At 38.0% G+C, this 22,445-nt stretch overlaps 1 protein-coding gene across 1 annotated transcript in view; it reads left to right on the top strand.

Annotated features, from left to right (window-relative positions):
• Positions 1-22,445, top strand: part of ANKRD12 (ankyrin repeat domain 12) — a 58,830-nt gene that overhangs the window by 35,100 nt on the left and 1,285 nt on the right. The window contains exons 6-11 of the mRNA XM_066329057.1: positions 2,854-2,996; positions 3,838-3,991; positions 6,355-11,045; positions 17,177-17,275; positions 19,420-19,563; positions 22,041-22,136. Of these exons, the coding sequence (XP_066185154.1) occupies positions 2,854-2,996; positions 3,838-3,991; positions 6,355-11,045; positions 17,177-17,275; positions 19,420-19,563; positions 22,041-22,136 (5,327 nt within the window). The remainder of the gene's footprint in view (positions 1-2,853; positions 2,997-3,837; positions 3,992-6,354; positions 11,046-17,176; positions 17,276-19,419; positions 19,564-22,040; positions 22,137-22,445) is intronic.

Raw genomic sequence — 22,445 nt, 5'->3', positions numbered from 1 at the left:
GGACAGAGTTAAATGGTGAGACTGTGGGCTGTGTGAGGAGATGCAAAGTTTAGTAATGGAGAAGGTGTTGGTGCTGTGATGTGCTCTGTCTTCACTGGAACAGCTGATACGCACCAAGGCAGGTGAGAGTGGCATGGTTGCAGTTGTCATCTAGTCCTGCTGGATTAATGACAGCTTTGATATGTCAGTATTTGCTGTGATTTAAACAATGATTTATGAGCTTTGTTAAGCTGTAACATATACAGTATTTTGAGGTTTCTGGGTTTTGGTTTATGGGTCTGAATTATGTTCTCAGTGGGAATGGTTGAGAGGAGTTGAAGTACCAGGCCCCTGTAGGAGAAACTAATAACTATATAGCACAATTAGTTGTCAGCTCAAACTTGACATCAAAAGATACTGATGAGATGAACTGAAATCTTGACTTCAGGTAAGAAATAGATTGGTAATTTCTTGGTTTGTAGAGGGTAGCTGAATTTGTATTTGAACGTGAAGCTGCCCAGGACTGGCATATAGAGGAAGAGAAGAAGACAAGCAGAAGTAGAACACTGTGAGATCTTCAAAGAAGTTGAGAAGGGAGATGAGAAGAACTTGTTGACAAGAGCAATTTTAGAAAAGGAGGGGGAGGTTCAGGGGAAGACAAGCCCATAGAAATCACTGGGAGAATAATAGAAACACTTGAAGAAAAGATGTAGTGGGTTGACCTTGGCAGGCTGCCAGACACCCACCCAGCTGCTCTCTCACTTCCCTTCCTCAACAAGGTGTGGGGAGAAAATAAGATAGAAAAAAGCCCTTGTGGGTCGTGTTAAAGACCATTTAACAAGAATAGCAAAAGCTGCATGTGCAAGCAAAGGAAGAAGAGGAATTTCTTCCTTAGTCAGGCAAATGTTCAGTCCCTTCCCAGGAAAGACAAATGCCATTATGTACAAACTACCCTCCTTCCATCTCCTTTCAATGAGCTTTTATTGTGTGACATCCTGTGGTATGGAATATACATTTGAGTCAGCTGTCCTGGCTATGTCCTCTCCCAAACTCTTGTGCAGGAGGAGGGAGAGAGAAACCCATGACACTTCACAAGCCCTGTTCAGCAGTAGCCAAGACCACCAGTATGCTGTGAGTACTGGTGTAGCCCCAAATGCAATGCACATTACTGTATGGGTTGCTCTGAGGGAATTTAACTTCACAGCTTCATCCCAGTCTGACCTAGGACAAATATTTCGTTTTAAAGGCAGATGAAAGGAAAAGGACAATGGCTGAGAGTTGGTTCTGAGATTCCGTTGGAAACAAGTTGTTGGAGACTTCATTCAATATTTTGGAGGAGCTGTTTGGGATCATGTGAGATTTTTTTATTGGTAATCTGAAGTGAGAAGCAGAGATGGCTGAACTTCAAAATACTGTGCAGAGGGAGAAGTCAAGAAGAGGGGGAGGATTGAAGCAGTGAGTCATGAGTGGAGAAAAGTAGGAATTTAGGATGCAGCGTAGTTTAGAGAATTAGAGGTTTTATAGCTAAAGATTTGGCAGAACTAAAGGAGCAGAAAATGAATTAGTAATGGAGGAAGTAACCCTGCTCATGGGATATCTGCCAGAATGATACTGCCATGTGAGAACAAGAGTAGAGGAAACAGATATTGACAGCAAGCCAGCACTAGAGTTGGCAGGCTGGACATTGTGAAAAGATGGAAAAGCAAAGCAGTATGACATGGAATAAAATAAATTACGGAGATAATTAATACAGAGAATAAAAGACAGGGATCAGAGGGCTGAGAGCAGTTGAGTGTTATCATAGTGGGTGAGTGTGAAAAGGGAAAATGGCAAGAAAATGGAAAGAAGGAGGTGGCAGCCAGGCAGTGCTGGAAGTGAGTAACACGAATGATGATTGAAGAGGAAATTTAGTGTATGAAGAACAGAAAGAAGTATTTTGCTTTAGAATAACTTAGAAGCTTTTTTTTTTTTTTTTAAATATAAATGAATGACAGCTTGGAAGTTGAGTGAAAGATGAAAGTGAGAAGTCCCATTACTGAGAGATTAGATAAGTTAGGGGTTTCTTGTACCTCCACTGCATGGATGTACAAGACTGCTACTGATTAGAAACAGAGTTCACATGATAAACTCTTTTGCTGATTGTATTGGAAACAAAAGTTGAATGCCTCCCCAGAACTGGGCTTTGAGAATGCATAAACAGCAGTTCAGGTCAGCTATGAAGTGGAAGTCATCAAATTGGGGAGAGGAAGTTGAGGTAAGGAATATAGCATGTGTGGGTTGTCATCTTCAGTTGATGCTCTGCTACAGAAAATGAGTACTGAACTTGTTGAAATAAAACTTGCAAAAACCTACTAGTGTTCTGGGAAATACCAGAATAAGTTCCCTGCCATTATTTATTAATAGCTTATTCTCTAGCTGTCAGTGTTAATGATTCCTAGTTACATGTTCAGTAACTCTAAAGGAGCACTGGTTATGGTAATTCACCACACTTACTGTTCGCAATAGTGTGGTTTTCAAAGAGTTTTCATATATCATTATATTATTTATATATACACGTAACACAGTTCAAATATTTACTAGTCAAAGAATCTCTAACATGTGTAGCCTGGGGATTTTGTGCCAGATTTTGTCTTCTACTATTTGATTTGTGATTCCAGTGTTCAGTTTAATCTCAGAAAAACTTGCAATTTGATGTGAGGTTTAAAGTTGATGAAGCATGTGTTGTTCATCAGATGGATGGCATTGCTGTTCTGCCAAGTACTGTGTGTGAGAGCATGTTTTGAAATGTCTGGAGGCAATAGAGATCTATAGCACAGGAATGAAAAACAAAATCTTTGATCTTTGTCTTCAACCACCTACCATTCTTCACTCTAGGTTGGACACCACTGCATGAAGCTTGTAATGTTGGTTATTATGATGTCGCTAAAGTTCTGATAGCGGCGGGAGCAGATGTGAACACACAGGGCTTGGATGATGATACTCCACTTCATGATTCTGCTAGTAGTGGACATAGAAACGTGAGCGTTCTGGGAGAGTGGGAGGGGGATAAATACGTGGTATGAAATGCTGAAGCTTCAGAACAAATCCTAACTGTCCTCATTGCAGTGGTATGCTCTTGTAGTTCTACTTTTACTGTCTTAGGAGCATCTTAAAGTTGTTCTGATTGTTTCATCTGACTTCTTTTGCCAGATATTTTCTACCAGTATTGATTTTCTTAAATATTTAAAAGATTAGCCTTTACTTTCTTAGTCAATAAGCACTTAAATTACTTTTTTGGAGAAACTTTTACTCTATAGTATTTTCAAAAGAAAAATGTCTCCTAACAGTATATTGTGGATTTGTGTACATTATACATACACATTTATAAATATTTAAAGGTATATATTCTGTATTTCTCTTTAAATACTGTTTATGGCATTGAAATAGAGAATTTATGTATATATATTATTACTACTATTTTTAGTTTACTAATCTGCGCTTAGTTAAGAAGGTAAATGAAGCTCTGTACGTACCTTACATTAACTTCTGCATGAGATGTAGAAATGACCCTGCTTTCCCTTCATATCTCTTTTATTTTGTTACTGTGTGTGCAATCTGTTGTATGAAGCAAAAGATAGAATACATCTTTAAATTAACTACACCTTGCAAACAAGATGTTCAGTTTGAAAGCTTTTTTCTGGAAAAGCTAGATAAATTAATTATGATAATATGTTGGGAATATGTTTTTATTAGCTGTTTAGTAACTGCTTTTTATAGGTATGTAAGCAAAGATCACATTTCATGTGCAGGAGGGGATTTTTATGCTGGTCAAGTAACATGTTGTGGATAACCTAAAACTTAATTTATTTAATGCTGCAGATTGTGAAGCTGTTGCTTCGACATGGTGGAAATCCATTTCAAGCCAATAAGCACGGGGAAAGACCTGTTGATGTTGCTGAAACTGAAGAATTGGAAATGCTATTGAAAAGAGAGGTGCCCATCTCTGATGATGAGGACAGCTGCTCAGGTAAAAGTAGCTATTTAATTGCATACTTAAATGCTTAATTTCAGCTAAGGCTAGGTGGCCTTAATCTTTTGCATAGTGTTAATTATTAAAACTTGCTGCAGGTAAGAATTGATCTTGCTATGGTTGTCTTCCACTTTTATTTTTAGAGGTAGTTTGTTAAATTTTTCTGTTGAATTACCTGAAGTGTACATTGTGAACATTTTTCTTTTACTTTTCTGTCTTTAATAAGCCATTCCCACTTTGCAAATCAATCTATATCAGAATGGTGGTTTTACCAGAGAAAGATATAGAGGAAAATACCGTATTTGCTATGATACAGTGTGTTTTCTGAGATGTTTTGTTTCAAGGTGAAAAATGTCACCAAAGTCACTTATTTCCTACCTTTAGTAGATGAATCAGGAGTCAGTGTTTCACATGGGTGAAACTTAGTTACTCAGTGTAGAAAAGTTCCTGCTCGTGGGAGAACCACTCCTTCATGTGGGCAACCAGGGAAGTAACTTGCTGAAGTGGAAGCAGTAACTCTTGGTCCCTCCTGTGTTTCTGCAGATTGAGGAGTATTTAACACCTCTTGGAGCACAGGAAGAATTGTTGCCTCCTCAGAAGCAAAAGATTCTTGACCATGAGTAACTTACTTGAGTGCCAGACAGGAACTTTTCATTTGAATTTCACAGAATCTTCAACAATTCAGAATCTTTTAAGTAAAAGAAATGAGTTGGATTGAAAACTGGCTGAACGTCTAGGTCAGAAGGGTGGTGATTAGTGGCATCAGGTTTATTTGAAGGCCAGTAAGTGCCTGTGTACCTTGGAATCAATACTGTGTCTACTCCTGTTCAACACCTTTAGTGGCTGGGGTAAAGTGTACCATCGGGAAGTTCCCTAATGACACAGATCTGGGGGTTCTGAGGAGCGAGTGGTTCATCAGAGAGCTGTGCTGCCATCCAGAGGAACCTCACTGTGTTGGAGAAACTGGCTCATAGGAATCTCATGTAGTGCAACACGGGGGAAGTGCAAAGTCCTGCAGCTGGGGAGGAACAGCCATCCAAGCAGCAGTGCAGGTTGGGATCTGACCAGCTGGGAAAGCAGCTTTGCAGAAATGGCCCTGGGCATCCTGGTGGCCACCAAGCTGATCATGAGCCAGCAATGTGCCCTTGCTGCAGAGAGGGCCAGTGGTGTCCCAGCTGCATTAGGAGGAATGTTGCCAGCAGGTTGAGGGAGGTGATCCTCCCCCTCTGCTCAGCACTGGAGTGCTGGGTCCAGTTCTGGGCTCCCCAGTACAGGAGAGACATTGACATAATGGAGAGAGTCCACAGAAGGGCCACAAGATGATGAGGAGCCTGAAAAAGCGAAAACTCAGGGGAGTCTTGTTGCGTAAAAATACCTGAGGGGAGGTCATGAAGAGGACAGGCTCTTGTCGGTTTTGCTCCGTGACAGGACCAGAGGCAATAGGCACACACTGAAAGACAGGAAGTTCCCTCTGAACAGCAGGAAACTGTTTTTTGCTGTGAGGATGACCAAGCAGTGGCACAGATTGTCCAAGGAGGCTTTGGAGTCTCGGTCTTTGGAGATATTTCAAGTTTTCTGAGCATGGTCATGGGCACCTGGCTCTGAGCATCCCTGCTTGAGCAGGGTGGATTGAATGAGATGGTCTCCAGAGGTCCCTTCCAATCTCAACCATTCTGTCATCTGTGAAAAGCTCATGAAGAAGAGCATCATGTCACATGATTGTAAAAATTGGTTTCTCTTTCCTAGACAAATAAATAAAACCCAATGCCCTAGGAATGTTTTCTATTCAAAATTTCATTATACTTCAAGGAAAAGAAGTCATATTGCCCTGTGTTCTGATGTAGTGTTAACTTTTCCGGCATTAGAATAACCTGAAATACAGTGCATGGTCCTGTTCTAAGGGAGAGTTGTGGCATCACTTCACAGTTTCAGCTTAGTGAAAGCGTTACTCTTAAAACAAATACTTTTGCATATGTGTAATAGGAACTTGTTACTATTTAGCAATCGATTCCTCAACAGTCTGTCTGCACAGGGTTCAGAAAGAGTCAAGTTATGCAGGAATTAAGCACAACAGGTGAGGTTTTTCAAAATTTAAAGTGCATTACTTTTATTAGATATAGATATTAATTGGTATTTTTACATGCCTAAAGAGAGAGAGTTGGAAAGGGAGGGGAGAACTTTAACTTCATGACCTTCTGTTTTGTCTTAAAAAGCTTAATTCTAGTGAGAAGTCCTGTTGTGTGGTTAAGGTAGGTTTTGTTCTTTTTTCATTTGTAAAGAGGTGACTGCTGAACTGAACTCTTTTATCCTGAAGTCTGACAAGCGTCCTATCAGTATTCACTTAATTTTCGGTTTCCTTACTCTAGATTCTGAAGCTCCATCTGTAAATCCTTCCAGTGTAGATGGGAATGTTGATTCAGAAGCAGAAAAGGACTCTGTAGCCAACAACAGCAAACAGACTGTCCCTACTAAGGCACCACTTCCATCTGCTCTAGATGAGTATGAGTTCAAAGATGATGATGAAGATGAGATGAAAAAAATGATTGATGACAAACATATTCTTAGAAAAGACCCAAGAAAAGAAGATGAGACTGAAGTTGAAAAGACCAGCTTATTTGTGAAACAAGAAAAAGTTGTCTTTTCAAAATCATTCAAAAATAAAAAGCAGAAACCCTCTAGAGTTCTGTATTCAAGTTCTGAAAGTTCAGATGAAGAAATACTTCAGGACAAGAAAATGGTCTCTCCTTGCTCTGTTTCAGAGACATCAAATTCTGATGTCAGAGTGAAGAAAGAATATGTGGTTCCAAACGAGCACAAGCAAAAGGGCAAAGTTAAAAGGAAAGTAAAAAATCAGAGCAAAAATAAAGAGAATCAAGAAGTAAAGCAAGAAAAAGAAAATGCTAGAGTAACAAATATAGCTACTTCTGGGTTAGATTCTTTAGATAAAGCTAGAGAGGAAGAAACCTTTAAGAAGTCTTTCACCTCAAAAGAAGATTCTTCTTTACAGCTGTTTCATATCACTGCTGGAAAGTCTCCAAAGCATCCCTGTGGGTTAAGTGAAAAGCAGTCAGCACCATTAAAGCAAGAAAACGCCAAAACTTGCTTATCACCAGGGGGTTCTGAAATAACATTGCAGTCTGAATTAGTGAGGTATGATCACAATACTGATTCTGATTATCTAGTAGAAAGTTCTAGTGGCAAATCTTGCAAGCACAAAGAAAAAAGCAAGCATCATCAAAAGGATTTTCACTTGGAATTTGGTGAAAAATCTAGTCCTAAAATTAAAGAGGAAGATAATAGCTCGACGTTTGAGAATTCAGAATATACTTTGAGAAAAATAGACAAGGAAGGTAAAACACTTAAAAAGCATAAATTAAAGCACAAAGAAAGAGAAAAGGAAAAGCACAAAAAAGAACAGGATGGGGAGAGGGAGAAACACAAACATAAAGATAATGCTAAAGAGGTTCAAAGAAATATTGAGTTTGACAGAGAATTTTGGAAAGAGAACTTCTTCAAAAGTGATGAAAATGATGATACATTGATAAATACAGAACATGAATCTCTTTCTTCAGACAGAAAATCAAAGCTAGAAAAAACTATGGCAAAAGAAGATAAGTTAGTTAAGGAGAGACAGTTCCAGAAAGAGAGAAGTATTAAAGATGAGAGAGAAAAAGAGAAGAACAAGAAGGACAATGAAAAGTTTCTCAAGGATGAAAAAATAAAAGATACAAAAGAAGAAAAAGAAGTTATGCTTGCAGATAAAGAAATTGAATTGTTCTGTTTTGGTGTTAAAGATGAGACAGCCACCGTGCACGTAATAGAAAGAGAAACAGACACTGAAAAGCAGGAAAAGAATTTAAAGGAAAATAGAGAAAAGACAGAAAAGCGTTTCTCAATCAAAGAAAAAGATCTTGAAAAGATAGAAAGGAAACATGGAGAAAAAGAGAAAAAGTTAAAGCATGAACATAAAATGGAGAAAGAAAAAGCAGAAGTAAATGAAAATACAGAGAGAGTAAAGGAGAAGTCCAGTTTTCAGCAAGCAGAAAGGTGCCATAAGGAAAATGATAAAGTAAAAAGCATGGGTGCTCTTAAAAAAGTTGATGACAAGGAAAGAAATAAAGAAAAAACTGATAAGAAGCATGATAAAGAAAAGACCGATAAAGAGAGACATTGGGCTGAAAGCAAAGAAAAGCACTGTACTGAAAGAAAAGGCAAACAGTCTGAAAAAGAATCTGAGTATACTAAATCAGAAAAGAATAGAACTAAGGAAAAGGAATTTGAAAAAAAAGACAAATCCAAAGACAAGGAGACCTCATCATTAGCAAGCTCAAAACACATGCAAGAGGAAAGGAGGTGCACTATTACTGAAAGTAATAAAACAGTTCATGACAAACTGTCATCTTTTTTGAAAGAAAAACCAAAAGATGATTTGTTGAAAACTCCAGATGGTAGAGAGAAAGATAAAAAAGATAAAGATATAGACAGATACAAAGAGAGAGACAAGCATAAAGATAAACTGCATCAGAGTAGTTTGCTTAAACTAAAACTTGAACATGAGAAACTTAAACCTAAACCAGCTCCTGCACCAAAAGATGCTCGGCCTAAAGAAAAAAGATTAGTCAATGATGATTTAATGCAAACTAGTTTTGAAAGAATGCTTAGCCTTAAAGATCTGGAAATAGAGCAGTGGCATAGAAAGCATAAAGAAAAAATAAAACAGAAAGAGAAGGAACGTTTGAGAAACCGCACTTGTTCAGAACATAAAATGAAGGAAAAACTCAAGCACTCATTAGCTGAAGTAAAAGGCAAAGAACTGATTCGTTCAAAAAGTTCAGAGTTGCCAGATGGTTGTATGAAGGAAAAACAGCAGAAAGATGCTACAAGTAGTAGATCACAGTCAGTAGATACAAGAAGTGTCAGTGTTGCAAAGCCTTCATTGGCTTTAGATAATTTAAATAGATCGCCCAAATCAGAAAGTGAAAAGATGGGGCTGAGCTCCAGGTCAATGTCCATGGTTTCTGTTGCGAGCTCTGAGGATTCTTGCCATACCACAGTAACTACTCCAAGGCCTGTAATCGAATATGATTCAGACTTTATGCCAGAAGGTTCTGATTCCCAAATGTCTTTTTCACAGTCACCATTTTTGGCAAGTGCCAAATCACCAGCCCTTGTGGAAAAAGATACTGATAGTCTTGCTGAGTTGCCAGATCGCATTAAGCCATCTTTCACGAACAGGCTCCCTCAAATGTATGTTAGATCAGCATCTGCTGAAGATGTTAAGTTGGTTTTAAATGAGTGTAGGCCTGTTATAGAGGCTCGAAGATGCAGCATGCCTGCTGCAGTTTCTGAACACAGCAAACAGCCTCGAACATCAGAAGAAAACTGCCAGAACACTCTGCCATCAGCTCAGACTTACAGTAGCACTTCTCCTAAACCAGAACTACTGTGCAGCACAGTTGAAAGAGATTTTCAAAGCAGTGCCACTGTTCTGCAGTCAAGCTTCACATCATCTCCAAACAGAGCTGTTAGCAACAAGCAGGCAACAACGGGGACAAGTACCATTAAAGATACTGCTCAGATGAGCCCTTTAGAAGACTCTAATATGCATTTAGAGCCATGTAGTCAAAGTGGTGTGACTCAGCAAACCAAACCATGGGATGTGCCTTTTGACAGACTTAATTCAGTAAACAATGACTTTAACAGCTCAGGTTGTGGTGTACCAGAGCAAGATGCTAAATGCATTATAGCAGTGCATAATTCTGAGATCAGGACATTAAAAGACCAGCAAGTATCTGAGTTTTTGCCTCAGCACCCTGAAATTAAGGGAAGTTCCAGTTCTCAAGAATCTGCATCATTTTTGCCTTCACAGTTGCCTTGTTCTTTACCTATCCAGCCACTTCCAGTTGTGTCAAAACATGTTTCTTTACCAGGCATTATCAGTCAAGAGTCATCATTTGTACAGCAGCAAAATCTAGTTCAGACTACGACTTCTGCTTTGGATACAGATGCTGCTAGTTCCAGAGAGTTGGAAAATGCTTTCTTCCCTTCAAACATTAAGACTAATGCACCCATGGCCGTATATTCTGAGAGCTCTGCAAAAGATGTTTCACAGAGCTATGAAAGGGTGAATGATTTACCAATGGTACCATTAGAGAAAGATACTTCTGAAAGTGATAGCAGTTCACAGTTAAATGTGAATTCGTACTCACTCAGTAAAGTTGTGTGTGAGAATGCCCTAAGAGAAGTGGATGGTAACACAGCAGATACTTCAGATACTAAAAATGAAAAAGACCAACAAGAAAAGTTGGTCTCTGTGCATGTTGTTGATAGTAAAGCCAATGCTGAGCTTTGTGGACTAAGTTCAGGAATGTCAAAGGGAATTACAAATGAATTGGTTAATAAAAGCCCCTGCACTTCAGACAGAGAAAATACGTTGGCAGATGATCCACCACAGTACTCCTCTCTATCCAATTTGGAAAATAGTTCACAGCAGATTACACAGGAAGAGGTGCATAAATACAGCCACATAGTTAAAGCAGAAGAAGAAGTTGCTGAGGATCAGAAGATGGAACAGCAAGAAGTACCTCAAAGGATCACGAGGAACAGGGCAAATTTGCTTGCTAACCAGGGCAAGCAGAATCCTCTTGGCTGTACACAAACATCAGAAAAAGAGTCTGAATCATCAGCATCTATGAAAGCACGAATTAGATTAACTGAAGATGATGATGCTCAGGTACATCATCCACGTAAAAGGAAGGTGTCACGTGTGCCTCAGCCTGTGCAGGCAAACCCTTCTTTGCTGCAGGCCAAGGAAAAGACCCAGCAGTCACTAGCAGCTATTGTTGATTCTTTGAAACTTGAAGAGATTCAGCCATACAGTTCTGAGAGGGCAAACCCCTATTTTGAATACTTGCACATAAGGAAGAAAATAGAAGAGAAGCGTAAATTGCTGTGCAGTGTTATTCCTCAGGCACCTCAATATTACGATGAATATGTCACCTTCAATGGCTCCTACCTGCTGGATGGCAATCCCCTGAGCAAGATATGCATCCCAACTGTAAGTAAGATGGTCTTTCAATATGCAGTGCGATGAAAGGCATGTTTTGGTTTTATTTTTGTGACTTCCATATTCTTCTTACCTTGCTTCTTAATGTTCTGCTGGAAGCAGTAAGTTGACATATGTCAACTGAATATTGATTAATAGCATCCTTTTCGTAAAGCTACATTCAGTGGAAATACAAACAGTGGTTTCACAATCACTATAAGACAAATCATGTGTGACACCTGTCAAGGCCACAGGCAAATACTGTATTTCAAAGTATGGAAAGCCTACTGTTTCGGAAGTGAAGTCAGTTACTGAGAGCCTCTCTGAATTTTTGCTGCCAATAACTTCGTTAAAGTCAGATCTGTTTCTTTTGGAGGGGGGTGGACGTGTAGTGCTTCAAAACACTAAGTCCATCACCAAATGTTTTAATAGAAGAGTGTCTGCCAGCTATCTCAAAGGCAGCAGATGTAATCTGCTGTGTCCTGGCTTTTATAATCCATCAATCTAAAGTGTTCATAATTTTATTAAATAATGTCAAGAGGTTTTTTTCCTTTTCCTTTCATCTGTGGTTCAGAGATGCTTGTTTAGGTCTGAGCTCTCCTTTTCTGAATGGACAAGTTATTATGTCAGCTCGTTTAAGATAACTCACCTTTACTTGAGCATAATAAAGCTTTACCTTTTTCCAGTACAGTTGATGATTTTTTTTTAAGAAGTGATGAATAGGAGTTAAATGTGTAAATTAAAAAATGTTTTCTTCATTACGTAGCTAGTCTTTATTCCCTGCACAAGGTATTTGTTCTCATTTTTTTTTTTTATTTAGTTAGGCCAGTTACAGTCAGAGGGTATATGTATATGGGTAAGATGACCCTTTTGCAAGGTCTCTAAGTGAACCAAGATGTATGGGAAGCTTTGCCACAATGTACCAGGCTGTCAGCCTTCCCAAGTCTACAAATCTTTCTTGGTAGCTGTTGCAGCATCTGTAACATCTCTATCACTGGAGACATAGATTTCATTTTTTTTTCAAAGCTGTTGCTAGTCAAGTACGTACTGTTTCCAAGCTACTGCTTTGGCATCACACTTCAGTGCTTACTTTGGCATAAGTGGAAAGTGGAGAAGCATGACATATATTTTTCCCTGGCCCATCTCCTACCTGAGCAACAGAATTAAATTCGTTATCAGAAATGGCAATGTGTGTAGACACTGTAAGGAGGGCAGAGTTTTTGACTTTGTAATAAAGCACATATAATACAAATACAAATATAATACAAATAATATACAAATATAAATTGTATACAAATATAAAATATACATATATAAATACAAATAATACATATAATACAAATATAATTCCATCCTGTCTCTGTTGCTGTGCATAATAAGGACTGTTCAGTTAATGAAAATAAATTTAGGCATTGGTGAGCAAAATCTCAAGTAACAGGTTCAGAAGATACCAGAGATGGATGTGTGCTTCCTATTCTCAATGGCCTTTAATTAATTGATGAGAAGAAAAGCCTCTTTTTAAAAAGTTGATAAAAATGTAAATATGTAATTGAAGAATTACAGTTACTGATTGTCTCATTTAGATTTCTGGTTTGCTTCCTAATGCATACATGTTCTGATGGTAATGATGTTTTAAACAATTAATTGTTTTGTATATACTTTGATGGTCCTGGTAATACTCTACAGATGTAGAGAGAACAGGTGGAACTTCTTATTTCAAGCTCCTAGAAGCAAAAAGGAAGAAGATAAATTTTGAGAAGCCAAAATAAATTATTAGGAAATTGGTGGTTATTTTCATTAGAATTGAAGTGTAAGAAAAAGCATGAGTTTTGTTCTGAATGAGAAGGTACTCTAAGCAATTCATTTTTGTTTGTCTGAAAAATCTCCAATGCGACTATGTGCTTTATTTAATTACTCTCACTTGTGTAATTGTACAGTTTTGATAAAACTTTTCGTGTTTCCTTTCAGAAAACAACATACTGTTTTAAAAATCATTAATAGTTCAGATTTAATTTATTGGCAGGATTTACTTGTGTACACACTTAAATAATTTTTTGTCAGCACTGAAAATCGCAATCATAATAATTCTGTTACAAATAGCATAAAAAGAGCATTTCTAAACCAAGGATCACTTCCTTCTCAGAAATGAGTGTTTGTTTATTATACACATTGTCCAACAAAGTGAAAGTAAAGGCTAGGCTTAGTCTCTGAAATGGTGAAATATTAATGGTGTTACACCTATAATGAAGAATTTAATTAGAAACTGTAAAATTACCTTTTTGTCAAGATTGTTTTCCAGTTTTTTCCTTTCATTCTCTAATGATTCTCTGTTTAACAAATTTTTGCCTCATCAGTTTATGAAGGGAGAAAGTAGATACTCTTTCTTTAATTATTCCTGTGTTACAGATACCTTTGTGTAGGTCTGTGTGAAGACCATATATTTAGCTCTGAGACTTGTAATGGTTGGTGTAACATACTGTTCCCTGCATTGGAATTTTAATGATGCACTGTAGTTTATCTGATGAACTTCAAACATGCTGTAGGGGAGAACCAGGAGATAGTGTGCTAAAACCTTCTTTCCACAGCCTTGTTTATATATTGTAATTTACAACCCAGATCACCTAAGGCTGTGAGAGTTTTCACATATGAATTACGGCTTCCCTCTCACCAGTACAAATACAAAATACAAGACAGGAGACATCAGGTCAGTTCAGAATAGAAGGAAACAAATCTGAATCTTCTAACAGAGTAAATTTCGATTGTACTTGGCTCTGTTGCCTTTGAGATTGTTCCATGTTCTACAGGGTTCAGTCATCTTTATCTGTATTGTCTCCTGAGAGGAGGTACCAGGATGATTCACTGCCAGCCTCCAATGGCAATCTAGTAGATGTGTTTCTGGTAAAAGGGATTCTGTCTGGTCTCCCTGGCATTGCTGTAGAAACACAAGTGGCAAAATTTAATTACCAGAAACTTGTTTTTAAAATGCATTAAATAGAGCATTAGAGCAGGCCAGTTGTTTGGATGACATAGAAGAGCAGAGGTTTGTAGCAGGCACAAATGGGTTTTGAAGGCTTATAGAGTGAAGAGTTGATGCTCTTGTAGTTGTTTTGAAGCATGCAAGGCCTGCAGGAAAAGTTGCTGATGGATTTTGAGATGAGGGAGGGCATGTCTTGAACACAAACTCTGCCCAATCAAACCTGCTGTAATGGCTGGCTCCAAGTGAGGTGAAGCAGAGGCACAAGGCCAAGTTCTGTCTGGCTTTTCTGGGTCATTTCTCAGACTGGGAACAGAGAATTCCCTGAAGCGGGCAGGTCCCCTTTGTTTCCCTCTCTTCTGTATGAAGTGTGGGCCCTTAAGAAAATAGTTTGATATTTTGAATATGCAAAAAACAGAGGGCACCTTTTTTTTGTGATGTTCAGTTTCATGCTCTGTTCTTGCAAGTCCTACCTATGTGTTTGTATTTTCCCTACATAGTTCTTTGTGTTCTCTTTTTAGTAAGTTTCTTTGACTGGAGGGTTTGAAAGGCTTCTCTGGCTGTTCCTCCCTCAAAACCTTCAAGTTAGACTTTCTGGTCTCAAGGAAACAAATTTCCTTTGAATCCAGTGCTGATTCACAAGCTGGAATTTCCAGCAGGTGGTGTGCGACTGCCCAGATCCTGTGTTCAGACTCTTGAGGATCTGACGCTCACTATTCCCAAGTTTCCAAGAAGAGAGGAAAAAACAGATCATTCCATAAATGACTACAACCATACCTAGTATTTAGCTGTGCATTTTGGCAGATGGTGCTGGGCTGGGTGGGAGTGAAGAGTTTATGAATGTATCCAGTGGCAATAGGGATCTCTGGAGTCATGGAGACCTGTCAGGTCAGTGTCACACAAGCTGGAACATAACCTGTGTTCAGGGCTGAACATAGTCTGCTGAAACAGAGTTCTGCACATTTAAATAAAAGTCTACACAACTCTGCTGTCTAGATGATCAGCCCCCTTGTCAGGTTATTTCTATGGTGCTGGTTCTTATTTCTGTTGTGCAATTAAACCATCAGTAAATTTAAAGGAATAACATTTTATAATATTTGAAATGTAGTGACAGGACAAGGATGAAAGGCTTCAAACTGAGAGAGGGCAGGCTTATATTAGGTATTAGGAAAAAATTCTTCAGTGTGAGAGTGGTGAGACACTGGAACAGGTTGCCAAGAGAAACTGTGGCTGCTCCATCCCTGGAAGTGTTCAGTGCCAGGTTGGATGGGGCCTTGAGTAACCTGGTCTAGTGGGTGGCATCCCTGCACATGGCAGGGGGCTTGGAACTCGATGACCCCTAAGGTCCCTTCCTACCCAGACCATTCTGTGATACTGTGAAATTGTTCAAGTGGTATGGATGCTTGCCAGCTCTGAAATTTTTATTACTGGAAGATTTAGGTGCATAAACCCAAAGCTTATTTATAGACAGATTGTCTATTTTGCTTCTTATCTGTGTGTTTTTCTGTAAGCAAAAGAATGGAGATTTTGGGAGATGTTTTGGGTTTAATAAAGTTAAAGCTTGATATTACTTACAAGCATCTTATTTTATTGAAAGACTGCGACAGCACTATTTTACTGTACCATGAATGCATGATTTTGAGGAAAAACTAGACTATAGGGAGTTTGTGTATTTGTTTTTAATACTGATGTTTTACACATAATGGCATATGCCATAAACATTACTGGTTTGAGAGCAAAACTGTTTTCATAAAGAAAAATTAAGTGTATCCTGTTCTGTAGTTTGAAATGTGAAAGAGTTGAATGTTGTTTTATACCATATAATAATTTAAGGAATGAACTGCCATCAGTTATTCATATTATATTCTGTGATTCTAGAGACATTGGCCAACTTCCAAGTTTGGAGAAAACATTTACCTGAAGTAATTTTCCAATATAATAATAATTCAAGAATTCCTAGTAGATCAATCACTTCCTTACTGGAATATATAGGTACAAGATTGATAGTAATAATCTCATTTAGTCCACAGTGTGTGTGTATTTCCATAATGGATTTATTACTTCTTGACAGTCGAAGGTTCTGTTTTATTGAAAAGAGTTGTTTATCTTTGTGTTGGGTATGAGGTGGGGTATTGTAACTGCAGGAATGTATTTGAGCTGTGGTTGTTGAGCATCAGTGGTGGTAGGTAGTATTTTGTGTAGTTTGAATGGGTCTTTCCAAAGCAGTAGCAGGGCTCTTAGATCTGTCAGTTGTTAAAACCCATGCTGAACTCTCAGCTAGAACTGACATAAAGAAAAGTAAACTTTGGGTGGAGCCTTAAAACTCCCAAGATGTTTATTAGTTGGTTCTCAAAAAGCGTCTGATTTCTGCAGTTGCCAGGAGGCCTCGAGGTGCCTTGTCAGTGTTTTTCATACAGCTCAGACGGTAATTCTGGTTGTTTACTACAATTGGTTGAAGATGCAAAATGTTTATAGTATAGCAAATCAGTAACAGCATTGATATGTCGCTCAAGTCTATTCGGTTTTTTAAATTGTTCTCTTTTTAAGGAATAAGGGTTTTTTTAAAAGTTATTTGAATAACTGACAGGAAAAACTGCTTTTTCAAGCTACTCTCTGGGTCTCTAGTCTACTTTTTGTGCTTGCCTGTGTTCTGCATGATTGCAAGATTAGGAGTATGGTTGGTTATCTTTGTGCAGTATGAAATGCGGTTGCCATTGTGTGAAAATATCAAGTGGTTTGGGGATTTTTAGCAATACTTTTCTTTTTTTTTACTTTGCTCTTCATTTTGCTAGGCAGTTTTTATCTTCTCAAAATGAACAGCTGTGCTTTAGAGTGTCTTTAACTGAAAGCGAGTTGTATTCTTTCTGTATTCTACAGTATAGCCTTTTAAAAAGAACAGCTATGGAATGCTGATAATGACTGGTTGAAAGCACTAAACAGCTTGAAATGCCGTTTTCACTTGGGTTTATTAATTTTATGGTATGGAATCCTTAAAACCTTTTCCTGCAAACACATTGAATTCACATAATGGAAAGTGAAAAGCTCATATTTTTCTTTAAAAATGCCTTGCGTATTGTTTCTTGGGATTTTTTTTTTAATAGATCACATAAACAATGCTAAACATGTTAAATACATATTCACTATACTATTTGTAAAACTTTTTACACAGATTACACCGCCTCCATCCCTGTCAGACCCACTTAAGGAACTATTTAAACAACAGGAGGTTGTAAGGATGAAACTACGTTTGCAGCACAGTATTGAAAGGGTAAGACTAATTTATTTTTTTACATCCTGGATTTAAGCTTTAGGATCTTTTGCTTTTTCAGGTAACAGACTACATTTTTCTCAATTTAACAGTGTTTAGAAGTAAACTTCTTTCTATCCAACTGTATTAATTTGGGGAACTTCTAAGTGGGGGGGAACAGCTAACAGCTGTTAGCAGAACCCTCAAGTTGGTAAGGTAGCAGCTTTTTCCTGTTAATTGCTCTAAGTTGTGTCCCAGATTCAGCCTAGAGAGGCAGCGGGATGGAAGCTTCACACTGTAGTTTTGAAAGCTAATGATGGTTGTAGATTTCAGAACCAAATTGACTGAGTTAAAAGAACTGAAGACATAGTAAATTCTGTTTTGAGAGGAGATGTGTGGCTCTAAGACTAAAACATGTTTGGCAATATTCTGCTCAGAAACTGGGTAAAATTATATTAGAACTACATCTGTAGGCCTCACTGATTTTGAGAGAGATTTCTCTCACAGAAAGAGAGAAAGTATTCCTTGTTTTGGAGTATGGTTTATTTTTAGGTTGCCCTTTTTCCTTGATAACCTAGCTTTAGATGCCAGTATCGTGAGCCGTGTTGTTTGTGGGCACAGTCAGGACTCATTTCTGACGCGGATGTATCATAGAGATTTCCACATAGTTACACAAGGAGCTGCCACATCAAACCCAGTGTGATGCTTTTTCAATTGACAGTTTCAATGTGACTCAACAAACACAGCTGAGAGAGGGGTTTTACTTGAATTTAGTATTTCAGTGAAAAGTATAAAACAAGTAGCACCAAGATTGTAAACATGGTTCAAGTTCGGACTGAAAATAAGTAAGTTGCAGCTAAAAATATTGTGGCCAGCAGGGTGAGGGAGGTGATTCTGTCCCTCTGTTCTGCTCTGGTTAGATGTAAACCCCCCCCTACAGAGTGCTGCTTCCAGCCCTGGGGTCCCCAGCAGAAGGAGGACATGGACCTGTTGGAGTGAGTCCAGAGGAGGGCCGTGAAACTGATGAGGGGGCTGGAGCACTTCTGCTGTGGAGAACAGACTGAGAAAGCTGGGACTGTTCAGCCTGGAGAAGATAAGACTCCAGGAAGACTTCATTGGGGCACTTCAGTATTTAAAGGGAATTCTATATAAGAGGGAAAGTGACTTTTAACACAGGCAAATAGTGATAAGACAAGGGAAGGGTACAGTTGTAAACCAGAAGAGGAGGGATTTAGATCAGATATTAAGAAGAAATTCTTTATTGTGAGTATGGTGAGGCACTGGAGCAGGTTGCCCAGAGAAGCTGTGGATGTCCCATCCCTGGAAGTGTTCAAGGCCAGGCTGTGTGGAGCCCTCAGCAAACTGGTCCTAGTGGAAGGTGTTCTTGCCCACGGCTAGGGGGTTGTAGCTAGATAATCTTTAAGGTTCCTTCCAACCCAGACTCTATGATTCTAATCAAAGGGAAGGTGCTTCTTTTCCTGTTTTCTGAAAAATGGGAAATGTAATATTATAATCTACCTTCTTTTGATAAAAATTAGAGCAATTTTATTGCAGAGCAGTAAACACGTACAAACATTCTTCTATGTCTTAAAATATTGTGCATATTCATAGTTATTTTGCTCAAATGGGCTGTTCTTTAAATGAAATCCACTCTATACCACTGTAGGTCAAGCTTTGTCAAGTGAGCTGTACTTTTCTTGTCGCAGTTTAGGAAAGAATATTTCTGCAGCTGTGAATTTAGGGAGTTACTGCATGTTGTTTTGAAAAAAATTATCCTGCAAATTATATTTCTGCTTCAGTTTGTTTGTCCACTGTGCTTGGAGTAAAAAGCTTCACACAGTTAACATTCACAAATCTGTATCCCAACCCTATGCTCCTCATACCTTTCCTCTTTCACCACCCTCATTAACCAGAACTTGCCTCAGTAAGTGGAAGCATTCAGCCATCAGTGGAGGCTGGGGCTAAGGAGGTGTTTTCATGAGACACTCTTTGGATCATTAAATTGAAATTTCAGATTTGATCAGAACAACCCTTCCTACCTTCAGCAGCCCATTTCTCACAATGTTCAAAAGTGTAAGCCCTAAAAAGAAATGTTTAAATTAGTTGACATTTTTATGAATGCTTAACTTACTAAATGTATATTTATATGTTGATATCTTAATTAGGAAAAGCTTATTGTCTCTAATGAGCAAGAGGTTCTACGTGTTCACTACCGAGCAGCCAGGACCTTGGCTAATCAAACTCTGCCCTTCAGTGCCTGCACTGTGCTGCTGGATGCTGAGGTGTACAACGTGCCTCTGGATGCTCAGGTAAAGATTTGTCCTTCACACCTTCAGACAAAAAAGTCTGACCCGCCTGGCTCAAGCATCCAGAGAGAATTCTGTTCCCGTAGCAAAATTGTCATTGATTTGCCTGGAATTAAGTCTATGCCTGCTATAGGTTGTCACTTATATTGGGCCTCAGTTGGGGGTACACTAATAGGAGGATATGGGTGGATTTACATGGTTTTTCTGTTTTGTACCATGTCTGGTTTTCTTTTACATCCAGGAATTATGGGATGGATAAAAGAAGCAAATTCCTCTCCTGATTTTGTTATAAAAAACAGATTTCAGTCATAAACAGAACATGTTTCTGAAGCTTACAAATATAGCTTACACAAGAGCAGAGAAATTGTCAGCATAGGATATCACATCTATCAGTAATCGAGAAAAATGGAATGCAGTAGGGTGTGAAGAGATTAAACTGCTTTATGAAATTAGGAAATGTTTTATGGATGTATTCACATTATACTTTTCCTCCTCTGCACAAGGCAGTCACTAGAACTGTACCATGAAAAACAGATGATCAACAGTGAAATGTTGAGTGCTACCAGATGAAATAACCTTTTTCAAAATTACTTCAAGCTCCACATGACTGACTTGTGCCATGTTATTTACATGTTCATTGTGGGTATTTAATCCTGATTAAAACATAAAATAAGCAATGTGGTTCACAATCTGTGTGTGTTATATGGACTGTCACTCAAAAGTTGGCTGCAGCTGTATCTCATGTTGTTGGTATTTTGTGGACGGCTTTTCCAGATAACAAACACAGAACCAGCATTCGACACCTGTTACAGTGACTGTGAGAAGCACATAATGCAAGGAGGAAATGTTTTAGGTGTAATAAAAATGTTGATGCATTGAATGTTGGGCGTTTTAAAATGAAACACATACATTTCCAACATATGGGAGATTTTGCATTAGTTCTGGAGCACTTTGTAGAATTATTACAGCTTCCAGTGTTTCCTCAGTCAGTTACTACATTTTTCCCCAGTCTTTAAAGAACTAGAGCTATGCCCAACGAGGTGATTCAGCAGGAGACACCATGAAGACTCTATTGTTATATCATTTTTAGCTTCATGCAGATAAATTTTTAAAGCATCATTTAAATTTGCATAATTTCCTTAGTACTTTGAACTGATCAAAAAATTTTCTCTTCCAAAATTCTGAATCTTCTTTGCTTTATTTCTGCTCCAATTCATAGGCCTTGAGCTTTGTAGAGATGAGGAATACATGAGTTGTGCACATAACTGCATTTTTGTAGTTAACATTTTACAATTCGTTTTAAGTAAGCTGATTCTGTATTTGAATTTTGTGAAGTGAAAGGAGTCTTTGTTGGGGGAGAAGTTGAGGTGTTGTGTGTGCCCCCCAAGTATTGCCATTTTTTTGGCCATCTGTATAATAACAAGAGGAGTTAATAAAATGCCTCTCCTTCGTCCTCACTACTTCAACAGCCTCATTTCAGTCTGTAGTAATTTTTCTTAGGAAATTATGTTGCGTATAATGTTCAGCAAATTAGGAAATAAATTTTTATGTAATTGAAATCAGTGTTTTATACTACCAACTTGATAGCTTAAATTTGTTTAATGAGAAGTATGTAGATGCATAAGAAAACATTGTCTTGTAATTCTGCCATTTTCCTGTTTCCCCATTAGCAAATACTAATTTTGTTCTCTATAAAGGTCAATCTTTGCATGTTTTGTTGGGCTTCTTTTTTGTTCCTTCTGCTACAGTGTACAAATTCTTACTGTGTCTTCTTTTCTCCCTGAAAAAGGAACAGCAGCCAGTTGTATTTGGTAGTTGTTATTTAAATGATTGGCATAATCCAGCTTCAGAACTATGTATAGAGTATATCTAGTTTCTCACAGTGGGCAGATGTGACATTCCAAATCCTTATGAAATAGTTGAAAATTTAAACAAGTCCCCTATTTCATTAAGCAGGACGTAAGACAGGTCTGCTCACTTTTTTTAATCTTCTTCTGAGGATTGTGATGGCAAAAATGTTTTTTAATTGCATTCAATACTTGTGTAGTCAGTTAAAGCAGGCTGCTTAAGTTTTCCTTTATTAATGTTTTTACTTTTCCCTGAGGGATATTGATTTGATTTGTTACTGAACTCTAAAGAGAAAAAAGAGAGACAGTAATTTTGTGGAAGGATCTGCCTTTTATTAGTTAAGACTTAAGGTATAAATCTTTAAGCTTCCCACTGTAAATTCAAAACCAGAGCACAGTAAATAGCTTGAGGGAATCTGAAAATATCCAGTTTTAGTGAGCAGCTGGCTCACACTAGAAGTGTTGGTCAATATTTATACTTCTATATACCTTTGTATTTTGAATCTGTTTTTCCGTGGGAAGCAGTGTTTGCGTGATTGTTTTTTGTTTTTATTGTTCATGTCCCACAGAGTAGGTTTTGTGTTTTTAAGTGTGTTTAAGATTGAATCATCCATTTGAATATTTTTTTTTCAGACTGATGACAGCAAAACATCGGTGAGGGATCGATTTAATGCAAGACAGTTCATGTCATGGCTGCAGGATGTTGATGATAAGTTTGACAAATTAAAGGTACACTCCTTGGTCTTCCCACTTATTAAAAAAAAAAAAAAAAAAATTAGTTTCATTATGAAGCTGAGATTAATAGATAGTAGATGTGTGTGCAGTATCACGGGTTTTTGTGGAGGCAACACAAAGTCTATCACTATAGAAAAAACCTAACTTTTGTTGCCATGTAGTGTAATGGAATATTCTGCAAATTTCTAAATATATACCAGGGGAATTATTTACTATCACTAGAGAGGCTCTTAGAGATATTTCCTGTGTTCAAACTTGTTGCAGCAATGTTTTTTTTCAAATATTTCAATAATTTCTTTCTTG

This window comes from Sylvia atricapilla, chromosome 1 (genome assembly GCF_009819655.1).
Source record: "Sylvia atricapilla isolate bSylAtr1 chromosome 1, bSylAtr1.pri, whole genome shotgun sequence".
NCBI lineage: Eukaryota > Metazoa > Chordata > Aves > Passeriformes > Sylviidae > Sylvia > Sylvia atricapilla.
The sequence above is the reverse complement of the archived record's forward strand: the minus strand, read 5'-3'. Positions and strand labels throughout refer to the sequence as shown.